Here is a 17,994-nt window from a genome sequence, read left to right on the forward strand (position 1 = left end):
GCGCTATACTGATTCTGCTGGACCTCTCTCACAAAACAAATGTAGCCTAGAACCAAGCAAACCCTCGTTTACTAGTTTTCTACAATGGCTTTGCCTTATACAACAACAACACATTACAAAGTATAAAATGAACAGATATTTTTCCGAGATATTTGAGAAAATAGCTCGACCAAATCTAAGCATGGGTGTTGGGAACAGAAATGTACTGCGTTGGCCCAGTTCGGCAACCTCAATATTGGCCTATAGTCATGTCGTGCAGGAAATGTTTAAACTATACGGCTGCTCTGGTGACAATGCAATATAAAATACAGTGGAATAACCAACATGATATCACGCTGGGACTAGCATGAACACACACTTAGGAGGCGTTTCCTCTTCTAAAATTCAGAATGGTCTAGAACAGGGCCTGGCTGTAGCCTTTTGGGGGCCCTAAACCAGATTTGGTTGGGAGCCCCCCACCTCGCAGCAAAACATTTTAGTGGCCCCCCTCTTGATGGTGGAGAGAAAATTTTACGTTTTATGTTATGTTTCCTGCAATTCGACACATTTTGCCATGGGGAGTAGAGGAAATATGGCAGTTTTAAAGACCCAGTGCAGTCAAAAACGTGATTTACCTGTGCTTTATATTTATTTACACTATGAGGTTGTGAAATAGTAAACATGTGGATAATGCCCTTTTTAGTGTAAGAGCTGTTTGAAAAGACCGCCTAAAATTTCTGTCTGTTTTGGTGGAATGGCGTTCTGGCCTTTCATGGTGACTTCAAAATTAATGAATAGACCAATAAGAAAGAGAGTACCAAACCTCTCTGCCAATAACAGCTAATTTTCAGTTTCCCCCTCCCAACTCAGATCACTCCCAGACAGTCCTAGCAAAATTCATGCTTGAGAAATTGCTCTTTGCCAAGAAGCAATTTGTTAATTTTTTACAAGTTTAATTGAAAACAATCACTGTAAGGTATTTAATTGTTACCCCAAAATGATTTGATATTGAGATAAAAACGGCTGCAATGGACCTTTTAAAGCACGTTTCCTGCAATTCTGACAATTTTGTAATTGTTTATGCCATGTTAATATGATATCTGAGTGAGAATGACTACCAAAATCAAATGGGGGGCCCCCTGGAAGTCAGGCCCCCTGGAAGTCAGGGCCCCAGGGCACATTTAGATAGCTGGCTAGACCTCCAATCTAAACATTGTTAGAGGACATGGCTAATTGAGTGACTCTCAGTGACTGACATAAGAGGAAAAACTGTTGATGCACAACCAAATTTAGAATTTGCACCCTGTATTCTACTACGATTATTCTCAATAGTAAATTGAGAACCGACCGAGTTCCTAAACTCCCTAGCGGCTGGAGCCCTAAGCAACCACTTATGTCGCTTATGCCTGGAATCGACCCTGGTCGAGGGGTACATTAACCCCTTTCCTCTTTGCATAAAATAATGACACGAGCCACCCCGGGAACATCCTGCATCCTGTTTATATTCACCGAGAGGGCCACATTAGTCTGCCATATAAGATCACATTATAATAACACGTATAGGTCTACTTATACAATAACATAATGGTCGAAGGTGTGTTAACCTACCTCTATGGGAATGGTAGACGCCTGGGAAGACGACATCCCGGGTCTGGTACATCTTCCTGCACTATTTAGATGCAGTACCTACCGAACTGAAGGCACATTAGCCTTATCCTTATAAGGGCACATTAAGCTACTCAAAGACCAGTCCTGTGTTGTTTGGCACAACTAACCCCACTGGTTAGTTGATTTCATAGTTGTCGAAATATCTGCACAGTTCAAACATAAATACATGTTTGTATTGGTACGTATTGATTACACAGTGCAATTAAAACGAGGCATAGTCCTATAATTAAAAAAAACAACATTAGGCTATCTGATGCACTCAAAAATGTTTATTAGCTAAATCTGATCTAAACACATGCCTTAATTATCAAAATTAGTATTGAAACAGAATGATATCACCATGCAGCCAAATTAGCAGCAGGCATGCCATATGATAAGAGCCATGCATGGTTATCTTTAAAAAAATGAATATGCCTAGAACAGAAGTATGCTAAGTGCCAATGTTGATCATTTAATGGAAGCATTATCTTAGGCTAAAAAAGCACATGTCCCTTTGCTCCTGATTCTAGATTTGGTGCGTGAAGTAGAATTTGTAAAAAAAAATTGCACTATCTTGAGCATAAAATGAAAGGTTCCCGCATGGGTTACAAGCGAGATCAACAGACAGAAACGAAAATATTGAAATTGGGTTATTCCGTCAGCTGTCCGTCCTGTCGGTCTCATACATGCCCTAAAACCAGATAGTCGTGTTTAACGGATCAGGAAGGATGCGATGCGTTGACTTGCGGTCAGGACCATTCGACACGGTTAATTCTGTTTTAGTCAGCTATGATACATGCCTTAAATACCGTTAGGCCTACTTCAAATAAGCAGGGCACCGCAAGGCTTTACCCTATACCATGCGCGCGGGACATGGGAGAGCAGAGTTTAATTCATTTTTAGTCATGACGTTTAGAATGCCGCAAAAACATAGCCTATAATTATTTAGCGATTGACTATTTGACTCAAGTTTATAGCCTAATATATTGGAAAATATCTGATGAAAGAATACAAATCGTGGCAGCACTGGACATCAAAAGATTCCTGCTGATCTAATAGATGACATGATGTGCCGTGGTAATTACTGTGACTGTCATCGATGAATCGCTCGTCACCTTTAATCTCCTCAGTGTTAGGTCATTTTATACCGTAGTCGTGAAATTATAAATTCAACTATTTCGGTGGATTGCAACCCATAGTGTGAAGAAAATAAAATTCGGTTAGAATTAATAGGAGAGAGATTATACAGTTATACATAGGATGCTGTAGGATACTGTAGCCTTTTTGCTAGTTATAGGCCTACTTATGGAACACACAACGTGTAATTTCATATGGTGAATTCCTACCATATGGTTGGCTATAACAATAATAATAATAATAATAATAATAACAATAATAATACTATAGGCTACAGGAAGAAATACACAGGTAGGCAAACATGTATAAAACGACATTTTATTGCCTACCTATAACAATACAAATACAACCAATAACAACAATAATAGCCTAATCTGATGTAGGCCTAGTCCTAATATTGCTTAGGCTGTAATACATTTTAGCCTAAATCTCACTGATGAAACACGATAATTATTATCTCTGTAGGCAGTCTAAAGACCTCGAAAAGTTCGTGCGTGTATCCATTTCACATTACTCTACACACCTTGTTAACACTCATCTGTCAATGCCCAATTAACCCTTCAGATATATGTCTCACTGCGATAAGATCAAGTTAGACAAAACGTGTGAACAGAAAGAACAGGGCTAAACAGACAAGGGACTTGAAGTTCCGTCACAAGGCACTTCAGCTATTCTTATTAGAATGTTAAGGAGATGGAATGGATGGCACGCAAATTCCCTTGAGGCTCTGAGTTGGCCCCAATGCACTCGCGCCCCTGGGGAATTCGCACTTGAAGCCGGTTTGCTCATGATCCAAAGGCTAGTTTTATAAATCATAAAGACGCTACTTCAAATCTTGATAAACATTGCACCACCATCCATGGGTCTGAATAATATTAGTATAATATTAGTACACCAAAAATGCTTTTCAAATACCATCACTTCTGCAAGTATCTACAATAGCCTACTAATTGTTGAGCGGAGACCTCTGATCCCTCGGACGTGACCCTTTGTTATTTCAGTCATCGGAAGCACCTCAATGGAAACAAGTTGAGCACGTTTTCCAATGGTAAACATTATCCTTAACGCATTAGTGACTGCCATGAGCGAGCAGGGTCCAGGGGAATCGGCCATACCGGAACAAATACATCAGGAACACCCATAGAGCAGCTGGAAAACGAGCTAGGCATTTAGAGTTCAGTGATCAGTACTCTGGAATCTCTCGCTGCTATAACAGACGAGGGCCCTGGAAGACACGGACAGTAAGAAGATGGTTAGAGTCTACGCCAATCTTGACAAATGAAGTGCAGGATACGTTTGAGCACGTATCTGCGTGTAGCATAGGCCTATATGGTGTTGATCTACTGAAATGTATTTCTAAGATGGGGAGCAAACGAAGCTTACCGTTGTGAAGTGACCCTTAGCAATAAGAGAAAGAGAAAACCGTGAGCACAGGTCAACCATCGAGAGCTTCAAGAGCTAAGGTTTCTCGTGTAAACAGGAAACGAAGCGTCCGATTTCCTGCGTGTGTAAAGGCGTCCTATATTGCCTGTCGGATGGGTGAAATATAGGTGCAGGGGTAGTCAGCGCATTCATGGTATGGAGGGTAGTTTATCAATTGAATAAATAAACATGACATAACAGCAAACATCCGTATCCTTTTTTGTTTCATATCCACTTCCTTGTAATACAATATTTCGTAATAACGGAGAATGTATTTGAAATATGCTATTATAAGTTATTATAACTGCTTATTTGTATAAATTAATTTGATCGAATATACAAATCGAACATTTATTCAAGCTAATCAGTCCGTTTTCATGTAACCTAGTTTATGTAGGTCAGGTTTTCTGAGAAGGCGCGTTGCAAATTCTTTAAACACTCAGTTGAATGTACATATACAACCACGGCTATATGTCGAAATATACTTTTTTTTGTATCTCAATTTTAGAAAAAATAAGGATTATACACAACAACATTGAACCAAAAGTGTATTAGTAGCCTATATGGAATGAGTTATAGTAAGACCCAAAGCCCAACTCAGGCAGCAGATGTGTTGTTCTGTAGGCTACTGCTCACCGTCCATATACACCTATTTGTTTTTGGTTGTGTACTTTATAAGTCAACGCCGATACATACCAAATCAAACGATTAGTTTGCCTTGCTTTTGAGTCCGTGTCACGATGTGCAACTATTCTGAATGTCTAATGTTATGTATTTGGTTGGTGAATGAAGACAGCCAGGCACGTTACGCTATCCAGTTGAACTGAGGGAATATCAATATGCAGCCTACCAATTTTACTTTCATACCACATGAATTCCTCACTGACAATATAGGAAAACAAAATCCAAACACTTGGATTGCCACTGACTATTATATTGGGATTATTGCATTGGTGATTTATCCTGTAGTGTAGTTTATTGTTATGATTCATAATCACAATATTCATATAATTGTACTTACTTATATGTAATTTACCATTCCAGTAGAATCCAATTCATAATTGCAATTCATGGTGGTAGGTTAACACTGACTGTAGTTCCGGAAGAGAGGGGGCTGCCTTGCTGCACGAGCACACATTTTTAGACCAATAGGAAAGCTTCTACCTATAAACTCAAACTTCCATTGGCGGACCTAGCCTCGCCGAGGAGAAAAGTTTTGGAAGACCGGCCCATGATTTGTCTGGATTGAAATGTAAGCCTGTCTCTCCTGCTATCAGGAAACACATCGCGGATTTGTCCTTCTCACTACTATCGTTAGTTCGGTTAACACAGTACCCGTGGCCGGAGGAGAGCGAGGATTTGTGCTCCCCTAGACAGGTTTCCGGACACCAGCGAAACTGGACTCGGAACTGGACGGAAGGCGTAACTCCGAGATCCCAATAATAATTTGTGGACTAAACGCAATGGGTAAGTTTATATGGAAATATTGTGTGGCCGATGATGGAGTTAGTCTATAACAGGCACTCGACCGGATATTCCTACATCTTTCAAGGAACGAATTATACCTACATTCTAATGAATCAATTATGATTGTAGGCCTATGGCTTGTATAGCGATGGTATGGCTTCAAATAAAGGCCGAACAGTTTTGAGCTTCAGTTGGTTTTATTATGGGATTTTCCAGTGGCCAGTATTAATAGCCAATTAGTAAAACTATAGCATAGCTATGCGCAAAACATATTTTTACTGCAACTGTATCTTGAAATTCAAATACAACGCTATAACAATGGAGCAGTATGTTATGCACAAACTGAAAAGGTGCGGGGTATTTATTTGCAGGGGGCTGCCTAAAGGTGGGACATGTTGTTATTTTCATCACACGCTTACTGATTCGATTCTTACGCATCTGTTTTGAGTGCATTAAATATATATATCCCAATACATTTAAGACAGTATTAATAGCCAATTAGTAAAACTATAGCATATGCTGTAAATAAGCATTTATTTGTCCTTAACGGGTTGAAAACTACGTTGCAGACCGCCTTATGTCGACTAAGGACTCAAGGAACGGGAAGCACGATTAACAACACTAGTCCTAAAGGGCCTTTACAGGCTACTACAGCAACAAGTCGTCTAATTTAAGATTTGTGTTTCATTGTGTTGTCTCTGTGTATGTTTCCATGACACCAGAGCCAGCCTTTGGAGAGGTGAACCAGCTCGGCGGGGTTTTTGTCAACGGCAGACCGCTTCCCAACGCAATCCGGCTGCGGATTGTAGAGCTCGCCCAGCTGGGCATCAGGCCTTGCGACATCAGCAGACAGCTCCGGGTCTCCCACGGCTGCGTCAGCAAGATACTGGCCCGGTACAACGAGACCGGCTCTATACTCCCGGGAGCGATCGGGGGCAGCAAACCACGGGTCACCACGCCTACAGTGGTCAAGCACATACGGACATACAAGCAGAGGGACCCGGGTATCTTCGCCTGGGAGATCCGGGACAGGCTACTGGCTGACGGAGTTTGTGACAAGTTCAATCTACCATCTGTGAGCTCCATCAGTAGGATCCTCCGCAACAAGATTGGGAATCTGTCCCAGCAGAGCCAGTATGAGTCCAGCAAGCAGTCGTCTCACCCACCACAACCAACGCTACCATACAACCACATATACTCGTATCCGACCCCCATCGGAGCCTCTGGGACCAAAGTACCGACTCCCCCGGGCATGCACTCCCTCCCTGGACACATGGCTATGCACAGGATATGGCCCTCCTCCCACTCGGTAACAGATATTCTGGGGATTCGGTCGATAACAGAGCAACAAAGTAAGCATGATTTTTACTTTGGTACACGGGCAAACCAATTGCTGTAGTAAATGGTTAAAATTAACAGGAAAACGCATGGGTTGGGGTATGTGTGTGTGTAGTGAGCCTAGTGGCAAGATGTGTAACTTTATTAATTTGGAGGTACAGTTAAATATATGACCAATGCACATACGGGTCTGTATATGCACTATGTTACTTACGAATAACAGATAAAAGAGTGACTATTCTGGAACGAACTGCAAACAAATAAATTGGCTAAGTTAACTATGTGTTATTTTGCCAGTATTGGTGAGTGCTTACATGAGTAAAGTTTAGTTCCTAGTTCAAAGGTTGCATTAAAACAGATGGTTAAAGGAAGGCTTGCAACTAATAAGTAAGGGGCGGATGTGGAATATTAGTGGGATAATGAAGGGAAGGCGCAGCGGTGCACGAGGAGATGAACTAAAATCAAAATGAGGTGTTCAAGGCTTTGCCATGCCATGACTTACAGCCAGACATTTTGTTCTTGCACGACTTGCTTCAAAATACACTCCCCTGAAATGCAGTTTCACATGCTTTTAGTCTACCGGGCTGCTCTGTGTTGTTCCCTAAAGGCCCTATCCGAGTTTAGAAACTTGTTTTTGTTACTTACAGTCATGTTTGGACAGTTAGGTTTCACTAGTGTGCTACCACAAATGCAAGTCTGTTTTGGATGCATTGTAAAGCAAATCTGACCTCCATCAATCATGATACATTACTGTTGTTGTGAATACCATTTTTAGTGACAACGTTTCTTGTGTTAGCAGAGTGTTAGATGTCAGTCGACCACCTATGCGCTTGTCATACCCGTGCTTCTGTCAGAAGTTAGAACGGCCTCAGGTCTCACCGCCTTGTGGATATGAACATGCCCTTTTCCTTAGTGCTTGTGTAGTCCTCATTAGATCCATGAGGCCTCGGCCATTCCATGTACTCATTTAACTCAGACAATCTAAACAACAAGGCTTCGCCCCTCAAAGGCAGCGCAGATCTTCAAGCCGAACAAGAATTCCCGGAGAGGAATGTGTTCTCAAAGGATGCCTTTATAAACAACTTATGCATTTCCAAATTATTAGCAGATGTTTGCTGCAGGTTTTGAAAGCCGAAATAAGTGTCATGTACACTGAATGACGTGAGGCCTTTTAGCGCCACAATCACTTCGCCAGCCTCGAGACTCAGGTTTTCATAAAACAAATCCCTTACTATGACATCGAACTGCTATTGGGTTTACACTACAACAGTGGATGAATACAGTAGACCTATTCTGAGACGAAGAGCGTTGACGCATATGGCGAATATTGCCGTCATGCGTAAAGATGCGTAAATCATCATAATTGCATTTGAATTATGGCGATCATTCCAAAGGCGTTGGTCATCAAATGGCACTCTCGCTCTCTCTCTCTCTCACACACACACACACACACACACACACACACACACACACACACACACACACACACACACACACACACACACACACACACACACACACACACACACACACACACACACACACACACACCTTTCACATTGCACTATTTTATAGGCCAGGCCTACCATGCCATCGAGAAAGGAAGATAAAGTACCATGCATATTCCTTCCTCGAATTAACCTAAGACAGCCTTATGTCAGTGAATGATTATTTTGGAAATAGCAAGAGACCCAAACATTTTAAACCGACAAAAAATATTGAAACATATGTCTATGCACAAAATACACAACTCCAAGTAAAACCTGCTTTGTTGAAAGAAAGAAAAGGGGGCCGAGAAAAAAATGATCCAATGGTCTTCTCAAGTTACAACACTGGTGGGCTTGCTTTTCCAATTCTAAACGTTAGCACCCGTGTATAATATCATATCCATCATGTACAAAGGGGAAACGGTTAAAGTACATCTAATTTGTCCCCACAGAAAGACTGGTTTGGGTAAATGTTACTGACCATTACAGCAATGAGCTGTTCCGTTTTGATCAGTAGGCTAAGGCAAATACACACACCACACACACACACGGGTACCAGGCGCCTTCTGTATGAAATATAAGTTGACCTAGAATTAATTCAGATTTGAGATGCCAAAAAGCTTTTTAAGTATAGGAATGTCTAAGCATAAAATCGCAAATGATGATCGTTGCCATTTCAAATATTTTTCGTGTCTTTGCTGGATAACTTTTTGTTGGGGGGGTTTTTGCTAAAAAGCTGTAGGGGGTGAGGTGATATGAATGCCTAGAATGGTAGATGTGAGTGGTAGCGTGAAGTCTCTTCGGTTCATCTCCTCTGACCTTCCTCTCCTCTGTCTCTGTCTGTTTTGCCCCATGCAGTTAGTGACAGTTCGTCCTTTCCCAGTGCCAAACTAGAAGAATGGAGCGTTATAAACAGGACACATTTTCCGCCGTCAGCAAGCTCTCCACTAGTCAATGGCGTGCAGGATAAACCACCGCATTCTATAGAACCTGAAGCAAAATACAAACAGGTAAAAGGAAACACATCCTTGATCAATAAAATTGCATCCTCGCCCATCTCTAACCTAATGTGTGTTAATCTCAACAACGGTGTAGTACAATATGATACCCTTCCATTTTTTGGCCCACACTTATTGTATAATCAACGTAGAGTATGTTTTCTCGGTGCTTTTCAGTCATATTTGACACGCTCTCTCCGCTGGGTGTGGGCGGTATGCCTCCAGACAAGACACCGCACCGTAGAGTGTTTTGGGCCTAGGCTAAGGGTTGTTCTTACGGTTACATTAGGCCTACTGTGCTATTACATTACTATTACGTGTTGTAGTTTTGTAACCATCATTGGCATATGATTGATTCTGTTCTGTGACAAATTAACTGTTCTGTGACAAATTAACCATGTACCTGGGACCCCATGACTCATCAATTTCCTTGCATGTGATAGCATGTTGACAAATGGACATGTACTGAGAAGCTCAGTGGCTGTCATTAGCGTAGCACGCCAAATGTAGATTTAAATTGGAACAGGTCTTATCGATATAGCCAAACGTTGCATGGCCAAACGTTGTAGGCATAATATATTTGAGAAATGATTTTGTATTTTCTGTTGTTGAAAATCGGTGTATTTTTCAACTTTGTATTTTGCAGCCACTTGTCTTTGTCTTACAAGGTTTAGACTTTAGGGATATGAACGAAGAAACATTTTGTTTCGACTTCTCAAGCCCTCATATTTTCGACCAGTGAACGTGGCACGATGAATCAGGTCGTTGATTTACGCCATTGGACACGTTTCTACGGTTTATTTTTTGTTGCGAGAAAAGAAAATCCATAAGCATGAAACGGAGACAGACCGACTCACAAGTTAATAATAAAAGTCTAGCCGTTGAAGAAAGATTATTTAAATGTTTAAATTCAAATTTGAGTGTTTGTATATGTTATGCTTACAAGGATCATTAGGACTGCCTAATTACATTACATTTCCATATTGTCTTAGCCAATGTGCTAAAATAACTAATATTAGGCCTAATGTAAATGAAAAATAAGACTGAAGTTTAAATAATTAAAACGCAATGACACATTTAAATATTTTGACCAGTAGACTACATTTTAGGCATATTTATTAAGCCCCAATAATGATTTGCACGCTGATCTAATAGAAGTTGAAAGGCATTGCTGAAATTGTGGGTTCATTCCATCGAAACTTATCCCATGCACTAATAGGCCTATAGTCGAATAACATATTATATTTTAGTGTGTATAAACGTTGTTTCATTCCAAAGGAAGAACATCTCACTAGACTCGGGATAGTCTTGTGTGAGAAAATATGGTGCATTTTATGTTGCGAAATAATACATCGACTGCAAACGGCGCAAACAACGTGTGAGGTGGAGGGAAGAGGGAGAGGACAGGGAGTGTGAGCACGAGCGTGCATGAGGGATATAGTATGTTTAAGAAAGTGAGAGGGGGAGGGGGAGGCATGCATAATTGGTATGATATATCGTCGGAGCCACGCGATCTATCTCGAGTTATGCATGGTAACCTCAATATATTCAATAGGCTACGGTTGGATGCATCAATGGGGACAAATGATGCAGAATAGCACATGCGGCGCTGGTGATTTAACTCCATGGGATAAAAATATGGAAAAAAACAAACGTAGCCCAATGCCCCTATGACCAGTATGCCTTTAAATTGCATAATCAGCCATAGGTCAAGTGTGTATTTTTACTTCTACGTACTTTATATTTTGCATATGTCAAAGTCTGATCTAAAGCAATCGTCAGAATATAAGAAATGCTTATAATTCGATTAATTTTCAACTATTTTGATAGTCATTTGTAACGTATGACTTTCTCTGCGTGCCACAGGCTGCTATATATAGGCTTATACTTGTCAATGGAAATGTATTTGTAGACGATAACTTGCTGATGACCTAAATCCTTTCAAAATGGTGCATATTCTATCCTATAGGCCCATATTTCAAAGCACAATACACATACTGCAGTTTGCACGCACTTTCAAACACACTACTCGTCCGCCCTCACCTCTTGCACACCCACAATACAACTCGAGTAGTCTTGTGGCGATTGAAGTAAGAAGTGTGGATTTTCAAAAAGCGTAAGGTCAATTGCTATATGTTGATTATGTACAAATTCAAAGATATTGCTAAAATAAGGATTATTTTTCTCAATCTTTCGAGTGTCAGCGAACAGCGCATGTAGCCTATGCAGCTGAAACCGCACAGCTATTTACTGATAAGAATGAAAAATGAAAAACTACCTCCCAATGACAGGTCCACAAAAGCATTAACAGATGAATGAAGACGAAATGTATTTTTTAAAATCCAATACACACGTAAGTATAAAAAAATGAATAGCCCGAAATCAAATAAATAAATCGTAACTTCGGGACCTACAGTAGACCTACAGACCTACAGTAGACCTACACGGAGTACCTGATGTACTTTTAACTGTACTTGAAGAATCCCAGTCCTGCGCCTACGGGGCTGAGGGTGAGCTATCATGTCACTCTTTGGAAGAAGAATGGAATCATTAACTTTCGATTTAAGGTAATGACACGCACATACATAAACAGTGCCCACGGCTCGGATGTGATGTTTAAATGCCTTTCTTCCGCTCCGGAACTCTAGAGTCTAGAGGACAGTTTTTTTTAAAAATCAGACATAACATAGACCATTAGGTTTCATGCTAATGACAAATCACTGGTTTTGACTGACATTTTGGATACGACAGCATGTTTCCTACAGTTAAGCTTTTATTTATTATTACAACATTGAATGCATTTCAAGGCTTCTGTAGCCTAAATACCTCGAGATATTGGATTCTATTAAATATGAGAACACATTAGGCTAAAGACGGCCTTGTGCAGCGTTCTCCTATACCAGTTCAGTGGACTGCTTTCATCCGTCAACACTGATTATTTATTCTCAGTCATCTGGGTCGTTAGATGCTCTGTGCGTTAGAAAAAAAATACACTGCATGGAAACGATCATCAAAAATAATGCGAATTATGTAACGAAAAAAAATTCTGAATTGGTTAAGCCTGTCTTTTCCGTTTGCCAGAATTGACTGTAGAATCGATAGACGTTAATAGAGCTCTTGCGCACAACAGGCAAGCCAAGGACTGTATATATATATTTTTTTAACATTTTAAAAGTATGACTTAACATTGAATATTGACATATAAAGGGGCGAAACAAACAAAAATTAGGCCTATGCGAAAAGCAAGTCGTGTAGAATATCATGATTTGATCGAGTGAATCTAGCCTATTCCAATAAACCTGTATGTGTGTATTTCATTATTTATCAATATCCTATAACGGGGAAAAAATATTGTATCAAATTAAGATATGGGCAACATGGGCTAGGAAAGTCTTCTTCCTGAACTATTTTCAGTTTTCACAAATTGAAATATCTTGAAAAAACTAAACATAAATTCAAAGCAGTAGGCCTAGGGAAATACTCGGTAGAAAAAGTAGATAATTTAACCTCAAACTAAAATGCCATTATGTAAATTGGCCCATAGCATTTTGCTTAGTGAAATAAAAAATATCAGTTAAATATATAGCCTCCTTAAAAACGGAAAGCGATTAGAATTGGTGTATTGCACGTGCCCCGTCATGGCTGTGGATTTCAGTCGAAAGAAAAAATATATATAAGCAATGGGTGTTTAAGTTGAGGAAATCCTGGACAAATACTAGACAGGAACGAGAAGTATGCTCACTTCTGCAGAAACCATTCTTATTCTCACTAGTTACAGAATAGACCACCCATGCATGTAATGTTGAAACAATTGTGTGAATTCTTCAAGATATGTTTTGTCATGGTGCCAAATGTTACTCATGCTTAACCCTGTACTTTTCTTTCCCTTCTTAATTTCTGTCATTCCAAATCTCCCCTGTCTCAATAAACCCTCAACTTCTCCCAACCCCTATTGTATTCAGCCCCCATTTCACATGTTGTATACCTCACCACTGTACTCTTCACCCAAATTCTAACTCAACCCTAACCCTCACCTACTCTCACTTCTCCCTCTCACTTTCCTCCTCTCTCTCTCTCTCCACTTCCATCACTGCCATACTATATCACATTTCCCTTGTGCCTCTCCTCCCCATGTCTCACCTTCTCCCTCTCCCTTTCCTCCTCTCTCACTCTCTCTCTCTCTCTCCACTTCCCTCACTGCCATACTATATCACATTTCCCTTGTGCCTCTCCTCCCCATGTCTCACCTTCTCCCTCTCCCTTTCCTCCTCTCTCTCCACTTCCCTCACTGCCATACTATATCACATTTCCCTTGTGCCTCTCCTCCCCATGTCTCACCTTCTCTCTCTACCTCTGTCTAACCTTGTGTTTCTCTCCTCTCTCTCGCTCCCTCTAACAGACCCAGAGCGGCCTGCCCGTGCACAGTGAACAGTTATGTCTCTCTACCTACCGCTCTTACCTGCGTCTCACTCACAGAACTAGAATGACATCCTACTTCAATGGTCTCACCATCCTCTCTCTCTCTCTCCTCTCCCTGACAGACGCAGAGTGGCTTGCCCACAGTGAACAGTTATGTCACAGCGCCCAGCATCCCAGCCTACCACCCTCCCACCCCAGTGTCGCCCTACATGGGGTACAGCGCCACCACGTCGGCCTATGTGACCGGTCCCACATGGCAGCCGCACAGTGGCAGTGCTCTCTATCACCACAGCTGTGACAACATCGCCGCTCCGCTGGCCTTCAAGGGTATGACAGCCCACCACCGTGACGCCATCCACCCCCATGCCCACCCCATCACCGCCTCAGCACTGTAGAACACAGACAGACGGGCCGGTCGGACGGAGAGACAGAGCGAAGAAGAGGGGGAGCAGGACAGACGGACGGGCGGATGGAGATAAGAGGAGGGAGGAAGGAGATAAGGAGAAACAAGTCCTCCTTTACCATGGGCCTGGTGCCAGCTCATTGCACTCACCTCTTCTGTATTTATATGGTGACCTCACCTAGGCCCCATATCCATCACAACATTCTCTTCCATACCAAAGACACGGTGACCTCACCTAGGCCCCATATCCATCACAACATTCTCTTCCATACCAAAGACACGGTGACCTCACCTAGGCCCCATATCCATCACAACATTCTCTTCCATACCAAAGACACGGTGACCTCACCTAGGCCCCATATCCATCACAACATTCTCTTTCATACCAAAGACATGGTGTGGAGAACTCAAGTTATCGCCCAGTTAAAGACAGGACATGGAAGGGAAACCTTGCCACACTATCTACAGACATGACACTGGTCTGTGGCCCTGCAGAAAGCTGACAGGACAGGTGTATTGAAGGACCGACTGTCTGTTTCTCATATTTCCATGGCGGAAATTGTGCCATTCTCATCAAGGACTTGCCTCTTAAACCCATTTCTGCACACTTCTCTGCAAATGTTATTAGGGACAGGAGCTAAAGTACTGTAGGACAATCACAACCATGAGGGAAAAACAACGTTTTGCATTTAAGTGTATCAGGGGTGATATCAATTGGTATTGTTTTGGATGTTTGTACTTGTATTTTTTTGGTTTATTATTTTGACAAGTTACAATCTTAATATTGAACATTGTTCTTTCACTTCTCGACTTAAATGTATCTCCATGTGTATTTATTAGACTGACTAAAAGGTACGAGGGTTGAACGGAGTACAATTATTACATCAGAAGGCCACGGTGGAAACAGTGTAGGCCTATACGGATGTTCCCAACACACTTTGACAGCCTTTGGCATTAGTCTTCTGCGTAAACGTTTGAAACGACATTATGATAAAACGGTACAGCTGCCCAGGTCCAATCTAATATCCACAATGAAATTGAATGTATCTTCATTAAAGGAAACTGTGTGGATTTGACCCGATTCTTCCTGAATTGTAGCAGATGTTTCAAAAGACATTTCAAAAAAACTCTTGTGTTTAGAAGACCTATCCCAAAAACACCTTCTGCGTGAAATAATATCCGACACACTTTTAAAAGTCACACGCGTCGTTGTGCTTAATGAAATGCAATCATTTGATACCTTTTAAGCAAGCGCTTAGTTCTTACATGAAAGATTTTTGATGGTCATAAACATTTGTCAGTGATATTAAGCTATATTGTTGGCTACGACTCGAGGTTCAGAATGGCTGAAAAATCGACATTGTTTAACAATAACTTCTCGAAACATTCTCTGTGTGTTGCTACTTTCTTTTGCCAACCTGATGTTCGCTTGCCATGAGGCGAGAAGGGCCGAATGTTGGGTGCTTGACTCCAACAGGGCTTCGGGCGTAGTCAACTCATGGCAGAGTGGGATACGTCGGCTGTCTCGTATAAAATTGACTCACTTGGAATTTGGGAGAGGAAAAACGTTGGACGGTTGCCGACGGGGTGCTCTACAACTTCGTAATCCATAGAGAATACATCTCGTTCTTTCTCCTTTCCCCCTTTATGGCATTTTGACTCTGAAGGGGTAGGCCGCATTCCAATTACGCATGTGTGTTGAATTCATTTTTGACCATTGTAACCTTCTTCTCCTACCGATAATATCTTTACCCATATTAAAATGCACAGCTTCTGGCGTAGATAACATTTATTTGTTGTAGTTTTAAATACATTTGTTCTAAAGACACACACTAGAAATGTATCAATTGTTTTTAATAATACTTTTTTCCCCCAGTCTCAATGGATTGGAAAATATTGTGCGTAAAACGTGACCAAAAGAGAGTGATTCAATGAGTGTCTCAAGAAATGTTTGACATGAGAGAAAGATGCCGTTCAGAAGGTCCATTCAACTGGATAAAGCACTCGAACCACAAGGCCACTGTTTTGGTACCTGTTTTCATCATCTAGGTATAAAACAAAAAGCCTTTGTGCCTCCAATGGCATTGTGTCTGTCTGATCGAGGGGCTGATGGAGGGAGGAGGAGAGAGAGCGTGTGTATGTATGTCGGAGTAGCAAACCGACCTCCACTCCAACTCGGAGACTAGTACTGACAAAGACATACTGTTTTGCCTGTGGTCTGTGAGGTCACCAGCCACCTGACCTAGAGTGTGTACACTCATTAAGTCCTTAGCAAACAGCCTGCCAGCAGCACCAGGCTGAGGTTGTGCTGCAGAGATGTGTACGTGTTTGTTTGTGTGTGTGTGGGTGAGTGTGAGTGTGTGTGGTGTGTGTGAGCTTGATGAAACATGGCAGCTCCTTTACAAAGTATACTTCATTAATGTATTACATAGGCAAGGACGTCGGTTTCAGAGGTGTGTGTGTGTGTGTATATATGTGTGTGTGTGTGAGAGAGAGAGAGAAGTGTGTGTAAGCTTGATGGAACTCGGGAGCTATTTCACATTAACATATTATATATGTGCCACAAAGGAAAGGGGATGGGTGCCCAAGTCCCCACCAGCCCAGCCCGCCAGTGTTACAGCATAAACAGTCCCTCTGTTTGTGCGACAGTGTAAACATTCCTCTGTCCTTTGCAGGCCGGTGCTGATTTGACTTGGAAAGCACTCTCCCCCGCATCCAGTGGTCACGGACCGTTGCACCAGGGATCCTAGTGTTGTTTCTGACCGTACGTGAGCCACATCACAGACCTGCAGTGAGATGATCAGGAGCCCTATGTATAAAGTGTCTCGCAGTATTAGTGCTGATTTAGGATCAGTTTAGCCTTTTAGATCACAATGACAGATTGCAGGGACGGGGGGGGGGGGGGGGGGACGGGGGGGGGGGCGGGGGGGTGATCCTAGATCAACACTACTAGTGAGATAAACATACACTGTACCAGCCCTACTTAGAATCCCTTCAATCCATCATCAAACAACAGAGAGAACAACCCAGTCACAGCGTTCAACCTTAAGACATGAGAGGTGAGAATAGATTGGCTGTGCTACACGGTATGGGTTGATGTACACTGACAAAACAACTAAAACGCTCTTGGACAAAGTCCATTTCTTTTGGCTCATAGGAATGAAACAAAAAATATAACCACGTTCAATTAAGCCAATACTTTACCTTTTTTTGTTGAATAATAATACATGGGACTTATATAACGCTTTTCAATGACCCAGAGTCGCTTTATAATAGTAGAAAAAAAAACTATTAAAACAATGCCAGAGTAACAGCCAGAAAATCTATGATCCAAATGTTTGTAAACAACCATAACTAGTTTGATGTAAAACTATGGGTACTCTTTAGTCTAATCTGGGCACCCTTCAGGATAATGTAGGTCAAACGTTATGGAAGTGAGGTCTAATAGGGAAACTGTCGTTTTAAGAATGAAGGGGGGGGGGGGGGAACACATGTTGTTAATTAATGATGTTGAGTCTGCCTCCAAATGTCATATGGTTATCTTTACTCCACTACACGCAATCAGAAACAAGACAAGCTCCAACTAAAGTGTGCTACACACACACTACTGGAATACATGGGTTAAGAGCGCATTTAAATTCACGCACGCACACACAGTGGACTAAAGTAACACTAAGCAGGGCACTACACACACACA

General features: G+C 41.6%; 1 protein-coding gene across 2 annotated transcripts; it reads left to right on the forward strand.

The window, feature by feature from the left end:
- Nucleotides 1-3,948: 3,948 nt before the first annotated feature.
- pax9 (paired box 9) lies at nucleotides 3,949-16,130 on the forward strand. 2 transcript variants are annotated; one of them, XM_036954586.2, is made up of 4 exons: nucleotides 5,424-5,652; nucleotides 6,375-7,004; nucleotides 9,336-9,487; nucleotides 14,017-16,130. In XM_036954586.2, exons 1-4 carry the CDS (start codon nucleotides 5,649-5,651, stop codon nucleotides 14,287-14,289), a joined length of 1,059 nt encoding a protein of 352 aa, XP_036810481.1. In that variant the 5' UTR covers nucleotides 5,424-5,648; the 3' UTR covers nucleotides 14,290-16,130. The 2 variants fall into 2 exon arrangements, with proteins under 2 accessions (XP_090067059.1, XP_036810481.1); XM_090210933.1 differs by lacking the exon at nucleotides 9,336-9,487 and having other exon boundaries at nucleotides 3,949-5,652.
- The last annotated feature ends 1,864 nt before the right edge of the window (nucleotides 16,131-17,994 follow it).

Source organism: Oncorhynchus mykiss, chromosome 19 (assembly GCF_057628025.1).
Source record: "Oncorhynchus mykiss isolate SJ-2025 chromosome 19, ASM5762802v1, whole genome shotgun sequence".
NCBI lineage: Eukaryota > Metazoa > Chordata > Actinopteri > Salmoniformes > Salmonidae > Oncorhynchus > Oncorhynchus mykiss.